Consider the following 17646-nt stretch of genomic DNA (forward strand, 5'->3'; position numbering starts at 1 on the left):
TATATGCAGGGAAAATGAATCATAAACATTCGTCTTATAAATATTACCATCCATTGTCATGCCAGTTATACCTCTCACAAGAAACCAAAGGAAGGTATTATCATCAGTGGAGCACTTGCTCTTTATGGCCTTGCTTGCAAATAAGAGCTGAAAATAGTAGAAATGCTAAAGGACAGACCAGAGATAATAGAAAATTCATCTGTAGCCAAAACCGATTAAACCAAAAAACAAACAATACTTTATACATACATACACATGTAGGCATTTGCTTTAGAAGAATAATTTTCAATATTCTGTTCTAATAATCCAGGAGGTTAATAATAAAGACCTAAAATGATAGTTTTGAGAATGAAAAATATGGGATGGATTATAATAATCCAGGAGGTTAATAATAAAGAACTAAAATGATAGTTTTGAGAATGGAAAATATGGGATGGATTCAAGAGGACATAGAAGAAACAAGTATTGTAGAGGTAAGAAAATAAGTTTAGCATTGGTCATGTCAAATTTACTAGCAGCAGGTGTACATTTGATGTATGAGTCTGGTGCTCAGGCAAGGTCTGGGTAGCAATACATATTTAGATACCACTTAATAGGCGGTATTGGAAACAATTGGCATGTATGAGGTTATCTGAAATGAATGTGCAAGATGTGAAAAGGGCCAAAGACAAAAATGCTAAAGAAAGTTTATATTCAAGGAATGGACAAAGGAAAGCAAGCCTACAAAAGAGCTGATAAAGGAGACTAGTCCCACATTGTTTACCTGTCTCTCTCCTGCTCTACACAATGAGATCCATAGGGCGGAAGTGTTATTCATCTTTATTTATCCAGAACTTACCATTTAGTAAATGCTTAATAAATATTTGTTGAAAAACGTGAATTATGTTTCTATATATGGTGTTGTTTTCAAACATCTACCTAAAATGCCTAGGAGGTTTAATTATAATACTCTTTTGCATTAAAAATTGAGTATGATCTAACTCAAATGTTGCATCCAAATCTTTTTTTTAATATCATCATAAGTAGAAACACTTGACAAGGAAGTTAACCATCCATGAAGAGTTTGCTAACTTACAAGTGACAACTGATTTGATGAACAAATGAAAGAGAAAAAAGCACATGAAGGGAAAAGAGAATCCATGTGACAGTTTTTTTTTTTTCCTTCACTAGAGAAAATATAGAAATAGCCATTTCCAATTCTGTTTTTTCCTTTATAGGACTGGAATATCTGTTTAAATGTGACCTGTCATACACTGAGATTTTTCTAAGGACTAATGTTAAAGGAAACTCCCCTGCAATTACAAGGGGCCAGGGATGATTAATTTATAATAGGTAAACCATTACTTAACTTTTTCCAACTTAAGTTTACATCATATTTTCTGAATATGTCTCGGGATTGATTGATATAAAAAATATCTGAATATTCTGCAGTTAATAATATAAAAAAACCTATTTCATTAAAATTGATTTTGAAATCACAATTAATTCCTATTTCCTTACTCTAGTGAGTTTTCTAATCTTTATTTCCTTTAATGAGGGGTAATATAAAACAAAGAAAAGTTTAAGCTTATTGCTATACATATTTAAAAGAATGCAAGTCAGAGATAAAGGATAAGTGCAAACAATATAAAAATTTTTGTCTAAGTAAGGTTAGGGAACAAAAAGTTAGCATTTGGCATTTAAAATTTCACTAGTTTTAGGGCCTTTCAATTTTAACATAATCTGTTTTGTTATCTATCATTATTTTTTACATTTTAATACTGGAAGAATTAAAATGTAGTGAAAAGAAGAATGTAGGTCTTGAGCCTTAATCCTATTTCTTTTCTGCTGTTCTAAGTCTGAATTTTCTTGCAGAAAAATTATGGTGTTTATATAGATACTCACTAATGTTCACTGAAATTAAAATATTTTGTGATTTATAAATAAAGTCCTTTATTTGTAAAATCAATCCTTTTGTGTTTATTTTTATAACAAAAACAATTAAGAAATTATATTTTATTCGTATTGCACTAAATACAACATTTATGCTGTTTTTAAGAAAGGGAAGTGGTTGATTAAAAACCAAGAATACCACCACCTTTCTGTTGTCTTTCCACAAGTTGATTTCAATGTGCTACTAAACTAAGAGCAGAAAAATGCGGAGCTAGATGAAGCAGAAAAACTGAGATCAGACTGGTTGCTCAGTGATCCATGGATAAATCAATGTAGTTTTTATATTTTACATTTGAAAACATATTTTTCCAAAAAGGAAAATATGAATACTAGACAGATTAGTTATCTCCCATTTCTGACAGATTTGGAATTAACTATTTTCCTCACACAGTGCTGATAGCCCTCTCTTTTGTGATTGATATGCTGATGGACAGAAGAAACCCAGTTGATTTTTATGCATTTTAAAAATTTTTATGAAAAAGGAAGCTTTATGGATGCTTAACTCTGTATACCATTAAGGCTGATCTGAGAGTTGAGTAGAAATAAGAAATAAAAAGAATGATCATAATAATGTGATAATGATTAATAACCTTTCTCATCTAGGAAAACTTTGTATTAATGTTCTGTGAATCTTATTTGGAAAAAAAAAAATGAAAAGAAAAGGCAGTGGGCAAATATAACAGTACCTCGATAGTTGATAATTTCTGTCCCAAGCACCGGAGTCATCTCCAGGACTGTGATGAAGGCTTTGTCCATAGATGTTAGAGGAAAAGGAGACATGCGGTGTCTTCTAGCCACCTTGGTGATATCAACAGCACTGTGACCTAAACAGGAAGATATTTAACGGAGAATGTGATGCTGGAACACTGATTAAAAAGTGGGAATGACACATAAACATCAACAACTCTCTATTTCTTAGGTTTGCAAATAAAGATTACAAGGTGAGAAATGCTCTCCTGCTTCCAAATTATGGCCTGCTTTGGCGGAACATTAAATAAAGTTAACAATGTTACATAATGTATTAAAATTTGGTGAACTTTAATGATGATATTGCCTAATCCTTTTTTGAATGTTGGTATGTGTTTAATTTAACTCATGAATCTTCACAATAACCTTATAGGGAGACATCATTGTTATCCTTATTTACAGATGAGGAAAGAGAGGTTTAAATCACAGAGCTCGTAATAGAAGAACAACAATTCAAACCTGGATAGCCTGGCTTCAGAGTTCATGTCCTTAACCACTACAGTAAGCATTGAACACTTAATGAGCTGTTTAGTAAAATGAAATACTCAAATTTGAATTTGTTCAGGATTTTATAGGAAATTTTCTTTCCTCTGAAGAAAGTTATAGAAAGATTATTTAGCTACTTCCTACATAACCTCATCTAGACCCATGGCATATCATATATACACTAAAACTTCTGATTTTATATCTCTAATTCCTAACCTCTACCCTCAACTCTAGATTTGTATGCCATCTAAATAGTTAGTGGATAAGAATATATATATCTCCAAATTTATAAATCATCCAACATGCACTTGGATGCGTAATAGGCAATTCAAACCTAATTGTCCAAATCAAACTCTTGAAAAAAAAAATGAAAAGAAAAGGCAAATATAACAGTACCTACCCACACAATGTCTTATTCTTTTGCAATTCCCATCTTATTAAATACCAACTCCATGCTTCCTGTTATTAGTCTAAAATCTTGGAGACATCCTTGATTTTTCTCTTTTCATCAGAACCATATCTAAACTATCTTTGATATATCTTTAGAATCTGATCATTACTCACCATCTCCACTACTACAATAGTTGGAACTAGCTTTTAATTCCTGGGAACCTGAATAGCTTCCTAACTGGTCTCCCTGTATCTATCCTTGTCCACCACAATTTATTCTTCACACAGCAGTTACAGTGGTCCTTTTAAATTGTAAACTGGATTGTACTAATCTCTGCTCCCAACCCTCTGATGACTTTCCATTTCACTCAAGAGTAAAAGCTTTGCTATGGCACATATTTGGCAAAAAAAAAAAAATTAAATATTTGTTGAATAAATGAATCATTTTGTGACAAAAAGGGACTATATCCTCGTTCATAAATAACTCGGCTTTCTCTTTGGAGCCTTAGGGGTCTATAGCCTGATGGATAAGCAAAAAAGGAAGAACTGCAAACACTGTTGCTTGGCTATGTTAACTGCCACTTCTTCCCTAGCTTCTTTTGCATCTAAGAGTGATCACACGATAGAGTGCTGGCCAGTGAGGTGTCAGAAGAAGTCCCTGGGGCAGGCTTCCCACTACACATAAAAAGATAAAGATACAAAGCTTTAAGAGGAGAAAACTTTTGCCCTTCCACCTTCTTTTTACTTGGAACACAGCTAGATACGAGGTGCTATAGCATTTTTCAATGAGGATGGAAACTCACTCGGTAAGTATGGAAACATGAGAAGAAAAAAGAGACTAAGCCTCTGATGACAATGTTGAGGTGCTAGTACAAGCCCTTGGCTGCCTGCCTCCAGGCTTTTGATGTGTGAGACAAATAAGCTCCCATCACATTAATCCACCCTATAATGATTGTATGTATCTCTCAGAAGTCTGTAAGTTTCTGGTTATTGCAATTTATTAAATTTAGTACTCTTACCCCAACCCCAGCAGCTGCTTCAGACATGTTCACTGAATTGACTTAAAGGTAGTTCCTCAAGAATTTCCATTATAAGACGAATGACATTGTCATAAGTACTCAAAGAAAAATAATACAAAGATGCTTATAATTATGACATTCCTCCCATGGACAATCATAAAAAAATTAAAAAATTTTCAAAGCCTGAAGAACCTTACAGATTATTTAGTGCTAAATATTAATATTATTTTCTACTCAAAATTTTAGTGAACATTTAAAAAAGGATTATGTATGATTTATCATTTACTTAAAATTGGAATGTATATTTATTTATAACTCACTTTCACTGAAGACTTGGCTTTGTCATTTGAATATCATAAAAACATATTGTTAAAATCAATGTAATTGGAGAGAATGATAGGAATGCTTCTGTTTTTTATTCAGGTTTATAGGTCTGAGATCTGACCTTTTCTAACATAGGCTTTACTTTACGGTGTAAAATGCATATAATCTTATAAAAGCTGTCCTTTAAAAATGTTTAGGTTCTGAAGAGAAAACTGTACTTTAAATTGTATAGAGTTTATTTGTTGAATATGTGTTGAAATAGAATAGAATTTTTCTTATTAGAAAACAAGTTTGGTTATCAGTGATACATGTATCTATTCAAAAAATATTTATTCAGAATATTTTATGAACCAGGAATAGTTAAGGACTTGGGATATACAGAGTAAAATATACTCTGCCATGAAGAACATTATAGCTCAGCAAAAAAGGAAAGATATATAAGTAAGCAAAAAAATAAAAGTAGGAGGGCAGTAAACCACATGATGGTTCTCTAATTATAGAGACAGATATTTTCTTTCTCTCTCTCTCTAATTCTCTCTACCTGAGAACTAGTCTGGAAAAATATTTTCCAGACTAGTTCTCAGGTAGAGAGAATTTTGTACCTTGTTTATATTTTTCTTATGGCATCTAACAGCCTCTATCTTATGTTATAGACATTTAAATATTTGCCTTACCTATGTTAGTCGATTGTAAACTCCTTGAAGGCAGGATCAATATCTTATTAATCTTTGTATCCTTTGCCACCTATGAATAGTGTTTTCTTTATACTTACAGTAGTTACTGAATAAATACCTGAAGTATGAATGAATAGCAAATCTTTCAAACAAAGTCAAAAGTCAGGAAGAGAAAAACAAAGTAGTGCTTCTCGCTCTTCAATATTTATAGACTCTGTGCCAGAAAGAGACTGCTTCACTGGGTACATAATCCAAAATTTGATTATAATGGGTTAATACTGTTTCCTGGCTAAACTACTGCATGTTATCATAGAGGTCTTCTATCTACACAATTAACTGAAAGTAATGTCTCAAAGAGGAGTATTTTAATTCTCTGGCACATTAGCAGAGAGAGAGAGAGAGAGAGGTAGGTGTGTGTGTGTGTGTGTGTGTGTGTGTGTGTGTGTGTGTGTGTGTGTGTGTGTGTGTGTGTATGTGTGTGTGTGTATTTTCAACAAATATTTACTGAGCACTTTCTATGTGCCAAGAGGCTGCTTCCCACTCAAGACTCACCCAAATCACAGTAGGAATACTCAGCTACTTTATCAATAAAGAAGAGTTAACTTGGTCCTATAAATATGAGAAAAACAGTATTTGTAACTGACCTTTTACACATAAGAATAAAATTAGTGAAATAGATAATAGCTGTTCTTTTAAAGTAAAAGGACTACTAAATGATATTAATGCACCTAGTTCTTTTTTTTCCCTCATGATACGCAGTATGACTCTTTGTTCATACAAGATTCCATTTAACAAAAAATTATAGCCAAAATATGTTTCAAAACCATTGATATAGGTGATCCAGTGCTCTCATTTTCAAATCAAAAGTGGACAAACAATGCTCCAGGGTTAGCACCAGGGACACACAAAGAGGCACTAGCAGCTAGAGGCCTAGGCTAAGGACACAGCACTCACATGTTCAGCAGGGGCTCTTAGGCAGGCCTCCCAAGGGCAGCCCATTTTTAGAAGGTACACATTTTCAAAATAAATCTGGTAAGGAAACAGTTATGTTTCCTGGTTTGGTTTGTTTCCATTTTTAAAAGAAATACAATTTCAACTGTTTTCTGATGTTGACACCAGCGATTTATAAGAAACTTCAAAAGGAAAGCTTCAGAAAATTTAAGAATAGTTATCTCTGACTTCTCTTATTTTGCAAGTTGCAACCTCAAAACACTTCTGTCTTGGGCCATTAGAGAACTCAATCAGGCAGGAAAAAGGATCAAGAAATGTTTTTCCTCACACCCCAATCCTCTTCCTGATTCTGAGTCTAGCCTCGAAATCTGACAGAAGAGGAAAAAATTGAGAAAAAAAAAGTATGCACTTTTGTGTCTTGAAGGCCAGATGGGTATCGTCTAGCATCCAGTGTTCACTGAGTGTTCCATAAACTTCACTTAGGTAGACATAGGAGATGGAAGGAAGAAAAATTTCTTAAAAAGTAAAAGCAAGAAACACAAGTAATAAGTGTTAGAGAGGTTGTGAGAAAAAAGGAACCCTCATCCACGCTAGTGGGAATGTGAATTGATATAGTCACTATGAAAAATAGTATGAAGGTTCCTCAAAAAATTAAGAATATAATTACCATATGACCCAGCAATCCCTTTTCTGGGTATCTGCCCCCCAAATTTGGAAACATTTATTCATAAAGATATATGCACCCTGATGTTCACTTAAGTATTATTTACAGGGGCTGAGACATGGAAACAACCAACGTGTCTCTATTTATCTATTTATGTAATAGATGATTAGATAAAGAAGCTGTGGTACAAATATACAATGGAATACTACTCGGCCATAAGAAGAGATGAAATGCTGCCATTTGTGACAACATAGATGGATCTTGAGAAAATCATGCTAATTGAGATAAATCAGACAGCAAAGGTTGAGAACCATACGATTTCACTGATATGTGGGTTATAAAACTGAAAGCAACAAATGAACAGACAAACAAACAAAAACTCATACACAGACAACAGTTTAGTGGTTACCAAAGGGAAAGAGGGGAGAGGGAAAGGTAGATAAGGGTAAACAGAGTCAAATATCTGGTGACAGAAGATTTGACTTTGGGTGGTGAACACGCAATGCAATACATAGATGATGTATTACTGAATTGTACACTTGAAACCTACATAATTTTATTAACCAATGTCACTCCAATGAATTTAATTAAAAATTAAGAAGATTATAATGAGAGAAATTTTGGATTTTGGATTCAGAAAATATCCAAAATTTGATAGAAAATGTGGATAGAGTTTTTCCTATAATGCAAAAACTACTTCATGGCCACAAATATATTCTGATAGCTACCTTACAAATGAATACCAAGAGTCACAAAGAGAATCTGTGAGGGCGTTAGCTCTATTCAATTTGTGTATACTATAAAACAAAACAACTATCATGTGAAAGTATGTCTTACTGAGAAGGTAGTGTTCAAGGGAATATTTATTTTAACTTACAATAGTAAAATTAGCTCTGGTAACATATGGTTGTTAGTGACAATTTGTAGGTAGGCTAGCTACACTGACAAAAATAAACTGCAAAATGTTTTAGGATATGGAATCTTTACATGGGAGTCGGGGGGGATGGTTAAAGTAAGTCTAGATATCCTCCCCAGTAGTAGCTGTCCAAACTGAACAAAAAGAAAAAGGTTGAATTATTGTGACATCTAAATTGACAGCATTCTTCTGCAATGGGTTTAATTTTCTGAACTAGCTTTGTAGAATTTAAGGGATTCTAAATTAGCCACAGATTGATGATCGAAAGATTTTCTAATAAGCCTAGGTTTCCATAAGTAAAACTGAACTTATCTCTTCTATATTTTCTGGTGTATAAGTCTAGACATGGGGTTAATTATATTAGTTCAGAATCTTTGTAGGTAAAGTACTCAAAATGTTATTGAGATCTCCTATGTTCCATGCAGCAGCTACAATCACTAAAAAGGCTATATAAGAAGTCAGTGTAAAAACAGTACAAGTTCACTGAGGATTGTCATCATCAAAGACATGTTTAAATACTAATGGCAATGTCTATGATGTTCACAGCCTTCAAAGAGACACAGAAAGTACAAATGAATTCCTTCTACCAAGCATCGTTATGTAGCAGTAATCTTTTTTCTATAGCATGGCCAACTTGAAATAGAACTGTTTCTATCAATGAAAGTATTTTTCCCATTTGAAATGCATCCTTTTTAATGTGCTAATTCTTAATATACAGTGTTTTAACTTAGCTCAAAAATCTACTTTTTAAAATTAGAAGTAAATGAAGAAAAGATGCTTTCAGAACATTAAACGAAATATAACACAGATGTTTTGCAGGGGCTCTTCTTGATTCTTGAGAGGAAACTATTCTTCAGAAACAATCAGTAAGAGAGTTCCCCAACTATTTAAAGTGTAAATTATTCATTCTTTGAATATAAAGAAAATCTCAAGGAAGAAACTTGTTTTTTTCTATTAATATTATCGCCTCTATTTCTCATAGCATCTGCAGCTTGAATTCCTACCTCCTGGATTTTTCTGAACAGCAAACCATCTAAGGTAATGAACAGCTTTCCTAGATAACTTACATTTGATGATAGTAATTTTTTCAGGTTAAATATCTAGGGACTTCGGTAACTCTAAGAATGTGTGGTTCAGATATACAAAGCATTTAGTCGTTCATATAAATGTCTCAAGTGAAATCAGGTACAAAGCTCTCAGGAAACACTGGCAATGGTAGTTTGTAAGTTTAGGATTACAAGGCACTTGACATATCTGAAAGTAATTTCTTATATTGTTTTCAGTTTAATAGTTTTATAAGTTTTCTACTTGTTTATTCAAGAGCCTCATAGCACAGCCTCATAGCATTTCTGATAAAACCTAGAAACCATGGCTGAAAGGAATGTGTTATTTTCTAGAGCTGTATAAGAAATATTGAAGGAAAGTACTCTTGGAATTTCTGTGCATCAAGATTATAAAACAGGACATTATCATGAAATGTTTGCCCTATAATTTATATGAATGATTCACTTATCATCCACAGGATAAACTTCAAATTCCTTAGAATATTATGCAAAACCCTTACTTGATTCCTTTTAAGCCTCATCACTCATTACTCCATTACTTAGAAAATTGATTCCATTGTAGATACTGGAATATATTATACTATTTTAGCATATCATGTTCTTTTTGCCTAGGATAAATTTTCTTTCATCTGTTTGTTTTCCTGGGAAATTACTATTCTTCCTTCACAACTTTCTTTGGTAAGGAAGCACTCAAATAATGATGGGAACATGTCAAAAGGATCTTAGAGTCAACTTGAAGAGACTCCGTTTGGCCAAACCTGAGACAACTCAAGAATCAAAGTTAATTAGGAGAGTAATAGATTATATAATCCATTTAATAAAATAAGAATCTATTAGCATATACTAATATAAATAAATAGGTGATTAAATAAAATTCTTCCTACAACAGAATGCCAACTGATAAATGAAGAAATCTTGGAATTAGAAAGTCACCACTTGGCAACTATCATATTGATTCAGGCAAAAATTAAATGGGTACTAAAACTAAAAGGTAAAAACCTCAAGAAAAATAACATATTTATATGGTCTCAACATATATCTCCACAAGATTCTTAACTACAAAGAAAAATAGTAACTTTACAGGAGAAGCCTGACAGACACCATCTTAATGAAGTGATCAAAGTTAATATTATCAGCTATGGGACAAAATTACTTCATAAGCATGCTGATATGACACACTGAGAAGGACACAACAACACATATGAAGTATAACTGGCAAAAAAGCATAATGTAAATTAAACCATCAGGAAACATCAGAAAAGTCTAAATTTGATGGACGTATTACAAAATAACTGCACTATACTGTTCAAAAATGGCAAGGTCATAAAAGACAAAGAAAACCTGAAATATTGTTCCAGATAAAGGAGCCTAAAGACACATGATAACTACAAGTAATGCATAATTCTGGGTTGGATCCCAGATCAGAAGAAAAGAATGTGTATTTTTCCTTTTGCTATAAAGAATATTATTAGACAAACTGGCAAAATGTAATTTGAATAAGGTTATATAATAGTATTGTGGCAAGGTTCATTTCTTAATTTTGATAATTGTACTGTGGTTGTATAAGAACATATTTTTTTCTCTTTTCTTTCTTTTTTTAAAAAAGAAATTATATATTTGAAATATTTAGGGGTAAAGAAACATCACATCTGTAATTTATTCATAAGCAGTTCAGGAAAATGTGTGTATTAATATATATAGAGAAATGATAAAGCAAATGTGGCAAAATGCTAACATTTGAGGGAATTTGAGTGAAAGATTTACGAGAATTATTTGTTCTATTCTTTCAACTTTTCTGAAGCTTGAAATTATTTTAAAATAAAAAATCTAAAAACCTTTTTAATAGTCCCTCCTTTATGCAGCAACGTACGATCATTCCGTTTTTTTCTTCACAAGGCACTATAAAATACTCTATTTTAAGATTGTCATTGCATATTATATTAACTATATACTTTACAGTAATTACACTTATTTATATATATATCTGTTTTCTTAACTAGATTATCAGCTCTTTAAGAAAGAAAAAAGTGTCTTAACAGCAAGGTCCAGGATGCTGTGCACACAGTGGTCACACAGAAAATTTCTGTTGAATGAGTTTCTAAATGCTTGCTTTTAATCAGTCTAGAATATATACACTGACAAAGAAGATGGGCTGTATAGATAAACACTACACTACAATTTCAAATCTTATTCTGGTCAAAATCCTCATTTATTTCTTACTGTAATTGTCTATTTTTAAAAACAATTGCACACAATAGAATATATAGATGTCACACTATGATGTACACCTGAAAATTATGTAATTGTATTAACCAATGTTACCCCAATAAACTTAATAAAAAAATATAAAAAAATGAAAATTGCAAACATTTATTAACAATTAAAATAAGTTTTTCCTCTTTTCTCTACCTTTTTGTTATAAAGTGGTGGAAGAATTAATGTAGCAGAGAAAAGAAAAAGGAGAATATGAAAACATAATAATGACCACTTTTAGCTAAGGTCAAGTAATCAGGAAAATGAAAAATTACCTTTGTTTAATGTATGTACTACCAAGTTTAAGATTAAATGATAACACTGTAAACAACACTGTAAGTAAATTCTTATAGGTTATTTTTGCGATCAGGAGGTTTAATCTATAGAAAAATTATAAGGTCGAAAGGAGGAAAAAGTAATATCTCCTGTGGTCAGGCGTGAACTGTTTTTACAGCTATCTCCCTTTGGTTTTTATTTTCAATTTGTCGCATATACAATATTAAAAGTAAATAGATAAAATTAGCTGAGAGAACAGAGTAAAAAAAGATGAAGAAAAAATGGTTTTGAAAGATATAATGATAAAGTGGATTTGCTAAAGTAACACTCAAAAAGGATAAAATTCTTTAAAAAAATTATAAATGTAGGAGTTAAGTGCTAATACTCCCAACAAAGGAAAACAAGGCCTTTTGGATTGAGGTGGCCTCACATGATCAATGGTTTTTCATGACTCTATGGGGCTGAACTTCGCCATGACGTGTTCTTAAGGACTGAGAGCTCTTGAAGACGGCCTCAAATCCGGATCCTTGTGTTCTTGCCCTTACTAGCAGCACTAGTGCTATACAGACATTAACTGTAGGTACTGGTTATAGTCACTAAGGCAAAAGAAAAGTTTCAGACACAATTTTCCAATCTTGCACCCCTCTTTCATCAGATATTTCTCCTCTTTCTTAACTCTTGATAATTATGCTTTGCTTTGCTGTCATTCTGGTTCAGGAATGTAAGTAAACCTCAGAGCTTGTATATTATCTGATCTGGAGTCCCTTGGTTCATTCTTGTCTTGCTATCTTATTTTTGGTTTGGTGACCTTTTTTTGGTCTCTGAACTCCAGCTTGCTTTATTAGGCTAGTAGGACGCTTTTTTCCTAACCCTAAATAGCCAAAAAGCTGGTTAAGAATTCCCTTATTTCCCCAAAAAAGAGGCTGTCAATTTCAGAAGCTTTAATATTAATGTAGATACATACATATTTTGGTCAGCTTCTATTTGGAATGTAAGTGCCACTGGTATTAAAATGCAAAATTATAATTTTGTTTTCTTTAGTAGGGCCTTGCTCTAAACATTCTCTAGACAAAGGTAGAGAAAAAATAAAAGTGGAATCTGATAAGAATCTTTTAAAGCCCTTTCTAAGCATTAACTAGTCTTTAGAATGCCTTGGGAAAAAGGACCAAGAGAAGTTCAAAGTCATCTTTGCAGTTAAAGAAATTTTGTCAGCTCATAAAGTTGTATTTCCTGTAGTTAACCTTCCCTATATGGTGTTGTTTTTCATATTATGCGGTATAAGCATATACAGCTTCAACTTCCAAAATGCCCACCCTATGTATTAATTGCAATGACAAATAAAAAAGAGGATATTTCAGTTAATATCTTTTGTAAGACGTAAACATTGCTAAACATGATCTTTGGGCATGTGTTAGATAATTTGCATAGTTGAGAAAGGAAATCTGAGAACAGGTGATCATAGAGAGTGAGGAAAGGTAAAGACTGAGTCAGTGTCATTGGTGAAAACAAATCTAGATTTTAAGGTATTTTTGCACACAGGTCTTTCTATAGGTCTAAAAAGTGGGGTTAATTTACAACTAATTCTGCTGATACAAGTGCTATAGATTTTTAAAAAAGTGTAAAACATAGTATGATTATAACTGTAGAAATAAAATATAATGTATATATTGGAAGAAAATTATTATATATATTAGTTATATTATCTTTAAGTAATAGGATGAGGGTGGCTTTTTTTCTTTTCTACTTTTCTGTATTATTCAGATTCTTGACAATGATCACACGCCACTTAAAAATCTTTAATAAATGCATTTTGATTTGAAATAATTATTTTCTTAGTTAACCCCAGCCAATTTCTTACAACGTCATGGCCTAAATTCTGGGGTTCTAGGGAAGCTTCTCAATAGCATCTGATTTAATTGTGTTTTTAACCATCGAAAGCCTCCTGTTACCCTTGGGATAAAGTTCAGACTACCTAGAATAATGTGCTAGGACTTTCAAGATCTGTCCTTTCTCAATTTCATCTCTCTTTGTTCTTACATGTACCCTTACTCCAGCTATAGAAATCTTAATAATTTCTAGTAAACAGTATGATTTTTTTCACACATCTGTCTCTGCCTTTCTCCTTCTAGTCCTACTAGCAAACACGTGTTTATCCTTTAAGATTATGAAAATAAGGTATGGGTCATATCAATATAAGGTACTGTAATACATACACTGCCCAACTTAGAAATTGGGGGGCATTCTTGACTTTCTTACCTTCCACATTCTGTCAATTGTGATATCTTAATATTTAAAAAATCCTGTTTTTCTATTTCTATTGCTTCAGCTTTAACTCAACCTCTCATCAGATTCTTGCTTCTGATCTCACCCTGACTCAATCCATTCCCCATGCAATAGTAAATGTTCTTTCAAAGTTCAAATTTGATCTTGTCATTTCCTTGTTTTACTTCCTTTACTGACCTTTACAATAAAGTCTAAACCCATGAGCAAGGCAACTAGGAGGTTCATCTTCAAAAACTGTACGGTCAGTTGGAGGTCACAATGCCCAGAGCATGGTAAGCTCTCTATTGACGTTAGATACTTAAATTAATATTATTTTTAATAAAGCCATTATCTGAGATAAACAGACTTAAAATTCAGATGGAGAGAAAACTTTGAATAACACAGTTCCATTTGCTCTTCTGCATCACTATCCACTCTTCTCTACTCTGCTCTATGCCCCTAAGGGGTTATCGTTTATGGATAGAACAAAGTCTCCCAATCCTTGTGGCTTTGCTTGAATTCAGCCAACGGGAAGCACTGGCAGGGGAATGGAGAACAGAGGAAGAATATAAACAAGGTTATTTATTCCTTTGGCCTCCTATCTGCTGGTTGACAGTGGTTACATTCCTCTAATGAAAACCATCAGTGTGTAAGGCAGCCCTCTTTAACCGACTTGTTTTAGATAACTGCTCCCTCCTGTGGGTCCTGGAGGCTTAGCAGCAATTCCCTGCTGTTGCTTGCTCCCTAAAGTTCTCAACTTTTCTTGTTATTTTCCTTAATTCTGGTCATTCTGTTGTGATTCCTTCTTTCAAAAAATTCTTTTTCATTATCCTGTTTGAGCATGTCATCTGACTCCTGCCAGGACTAAGTGATACAGCAGTTAAGGTGAGACTAGACAATATGTTTAGGAAAGAATGTAGAGATCAGTATGGTTAGAGCACTGAGTTCTTAGTGGGGATCAGTGGGAGCTGAGGCTAGAAAAGTAACTAAACCAGACCATGGAGGTCTCTGAGTGCTAGGTTTTGGAGCTGAATTTTATCATGTGAACCATGGAAAACCATTTATATATGGTTATATATTGAACTTTATCATGTAAGCCGATGTTTTACAGTTTTTAAGCATGGAGTAACACCCATAAAATTTCTTGTATACAACAAATTCTACCAAAGAAAGGTTAAAAGATTAGCTCAAAGCCATATGTCTAAGCAGATAGAAGGTCAAGATGAAAAGACCAAATCTCCAGATATTTAGTTTCCTCTTATATCACACGAGGGGGACTTTCTTTCCTACAATTTCATTTACTAAATATGGGTTGAATACTCTTTATATATAAGGCACTTTATTAAACATTAATGAGTGATGCTGAGATAAAATAAGATGAGATTCCTATTTCTCATGCTCATGGAACATATACATCAGGCTGTGTTTTAACAGAAAACTGAAAAACCCTGTAAATGTTTATGTTTTAATGTAAAAAGAAAATACTATGTGTGATAACACAGAAAAGTGAATAACTAATTCCTAGGGAACAAACTGTAAAGCTTCACAGAGGAAGTGACAATTGAGTTGAACTTTAAATAATAAGAAAAAGGGAGGAACATTTGAAACATAATGAACAAAATGACAGAGATTCCAAAGTACATGCTTTCAGAGAATGAGGAATTGCCTAATGAGGTTAGAGTCTGGCGGTGGAGAGGATGAAATATGTATAAGGCATATAAGGTGGTCAATTCAGTCAAGAACAAATTTTGAAGAGACAGTATGATAGAAAATGGAGAACTATTCGAGATTTTTTAAAAAGACAAGTGATACATACTTAAAAATGTAATACTTGGCTGATGGTAGATTAGAAGGAAGAGAGACTGTAGACAGACAGGGCAGTTAGTATGCTACTATAATCCTACAGGTGAAAGACGAAGAAGGCCTGAACTAAGAGAAATTGGAAAAGGGATATTTGGAAGAGCCATAAAAAAGGTTCTATGACTGATTCTGCTTTGGGGAAGAGAAGGTAAATATTATGGTGAGATTTCAAGCTTGGTTAATAGTGTAGGGTGTGAGTGTCATTAATTAAGGGAGCCTTATAGAAACAATTTGGAAGGAAGAGTACTAAATTTGGTTTCCGGTGAGAAAATGTGAGAAGCCAGGAAGACATCAAGGAGTAATTCCAGTATGTAACAACGAGGGGAGTCTGGAGTTTGGGAGAGAATGCTATATTTAAGAGTCATTAGTATACAGCTGGTGAATCGAATATACATCCTAACAATTTATAAGTGTACAGTACAGTTTTATTAACTATATGCACAGTGTTGTAATACAGGTCTCTTAAACTTTTTCATCTTGTGTAAATGAAACTCTATACCTATGGAACAACAATGCCCATAGTCTCCCCACTCTACCCACTATCAACCACCATTTTATTTTCTGTTTCTAAGAGTTTAATTTTAGATACCTCAGATAAGTCAAATCGTGCAGTATTTGCCTTTTTCTGACTGGCTTATTTCATTTAGCATAATGTCTCAAGGTTCACGATAGGATTTCCTTCTTTTTTTAAGGCTGAATAATATTCCATTGTGTGTATGTATTCATTTATCTCTTGATACACATTTAGGTTGCTTCTTGGCTATTGTGAATAATGCTGCAATGAAGTAACTACTATGGAAATTTTACGGTCATACCAACAATTTACAATGGTTCCAATTTCTCCACATCTTCACCAACACCTATTATTTGTGTTTTTATCGATAGTGGCCATCCTAATAGGTATGGTTTTGACTTGCATTGCCTTTGTGTGTAGTGATGTTGAGCATCTTTTCATGTGCTTGTTGGCATTTATATATCTTCTTTGGAGAAATGTCTATTCAAGTCTTTTGCCAATTTAAAAAAATTTTTGTTTGTTTGTTATCAACTTAAGAAATTTTTCCTTTTCTTCGATAACTTGTAGAAGTTTGAAAAGAACTGGCTTTAATTATTTTTAAATTGTCTGGCAGAAGCCACATGGTCCTAGGTTCTTTGTTGGAAGGCTTCTGATTACTGATTCAATCTCCTTACTATTTATTGGTCTATTCATTTTCCATTTCTTCATGATTCAGTCTTGGTAGGTTGTATGTTTCTAAGAATTTATCCATTTCTTCTGGGTTGTCAAATTTGTTGACATATAATTGTTTATAGTAGTCTTGTAACATTTTTTATTTCTGTGACATCAGTTGTAATGTTTCCTTCTTCATTTCTAATTTTAGTTGAGTCTCTTCTTTTTTATTCTTAGTCTAGCTAAGGGTTTGTCAAATCAGTTGATATTTTCTAAAAATCAACTCTTAGTTTTGTTGCTTTCTTCTATTAGAGTTTTTTTTAGCCTCTATTTCATTTATTTCTGCTCTAATATTTATTATTTTCTTCCTTCTGCTAACTTTGTGTTTAGTTTGTTTTTCTTTTTCTAGTTCTTTGAGATGGACATATAGTTAGGTGGTTTTCGTTTTTATAAGTCTCAAGATATTTTCTAATTTCCTTGTGATTTCTTCTTTGACACACTGTTTAAGAATGTGTTGTTTAATTTCCACATATTCAAGAATTTTCCAATTTTACTATTGCTATTGATTTCTAGTTTAATTCCATTGTAGCTGGAAAAGGTACCTGGCAGATTTCTTTGGATAGAAACATAATCTATTTATGTTTAAAGTTAGTACTGAGAGAA

General features: G+C 32.9%; 1 protein-coding gene across 9 annotated transcripts in view; it reads right to left on the reverse strand.

Moving 5' to 3' along the window:
* GPHN (gephyrin) overlaps nt 1-17646 on the reverse strand; it is a 404083-nt gene that overhangs the window by 88929 nt on the left and 297508 nt on the right. For all 9 annotated transcript variants that reach the window (XM_011384213.2, XM_011384195.2, XM_011384203.2 and 6 more), the window contains one exon: nt 2619-2756. In XM_011384213.2, the coding sequence (XP_011382515.1) occupies nt 2619-2756 (138 nt within the window). The remainder of the gene's footprint in view (nt 1-2618; nt 2757-17646) is intronic.

The sequence above is a fragment of the Pteropus vampyrus genome, unplaced genomic scaffold (assembly GCF_000151845.1).
Source record: "Pteropus vampyrus isolate Shadow unplaced genomic scaffold, Pvam_2.0 Scaffold15, whole genome shotgun sequence".
Classification (NCBI taxonomy): Eukaryota; Metazoa; Chordata; class Mammalia; order Chiroptera; family Pteropodidae; genus Pteropus; species Pteropus vampyrus.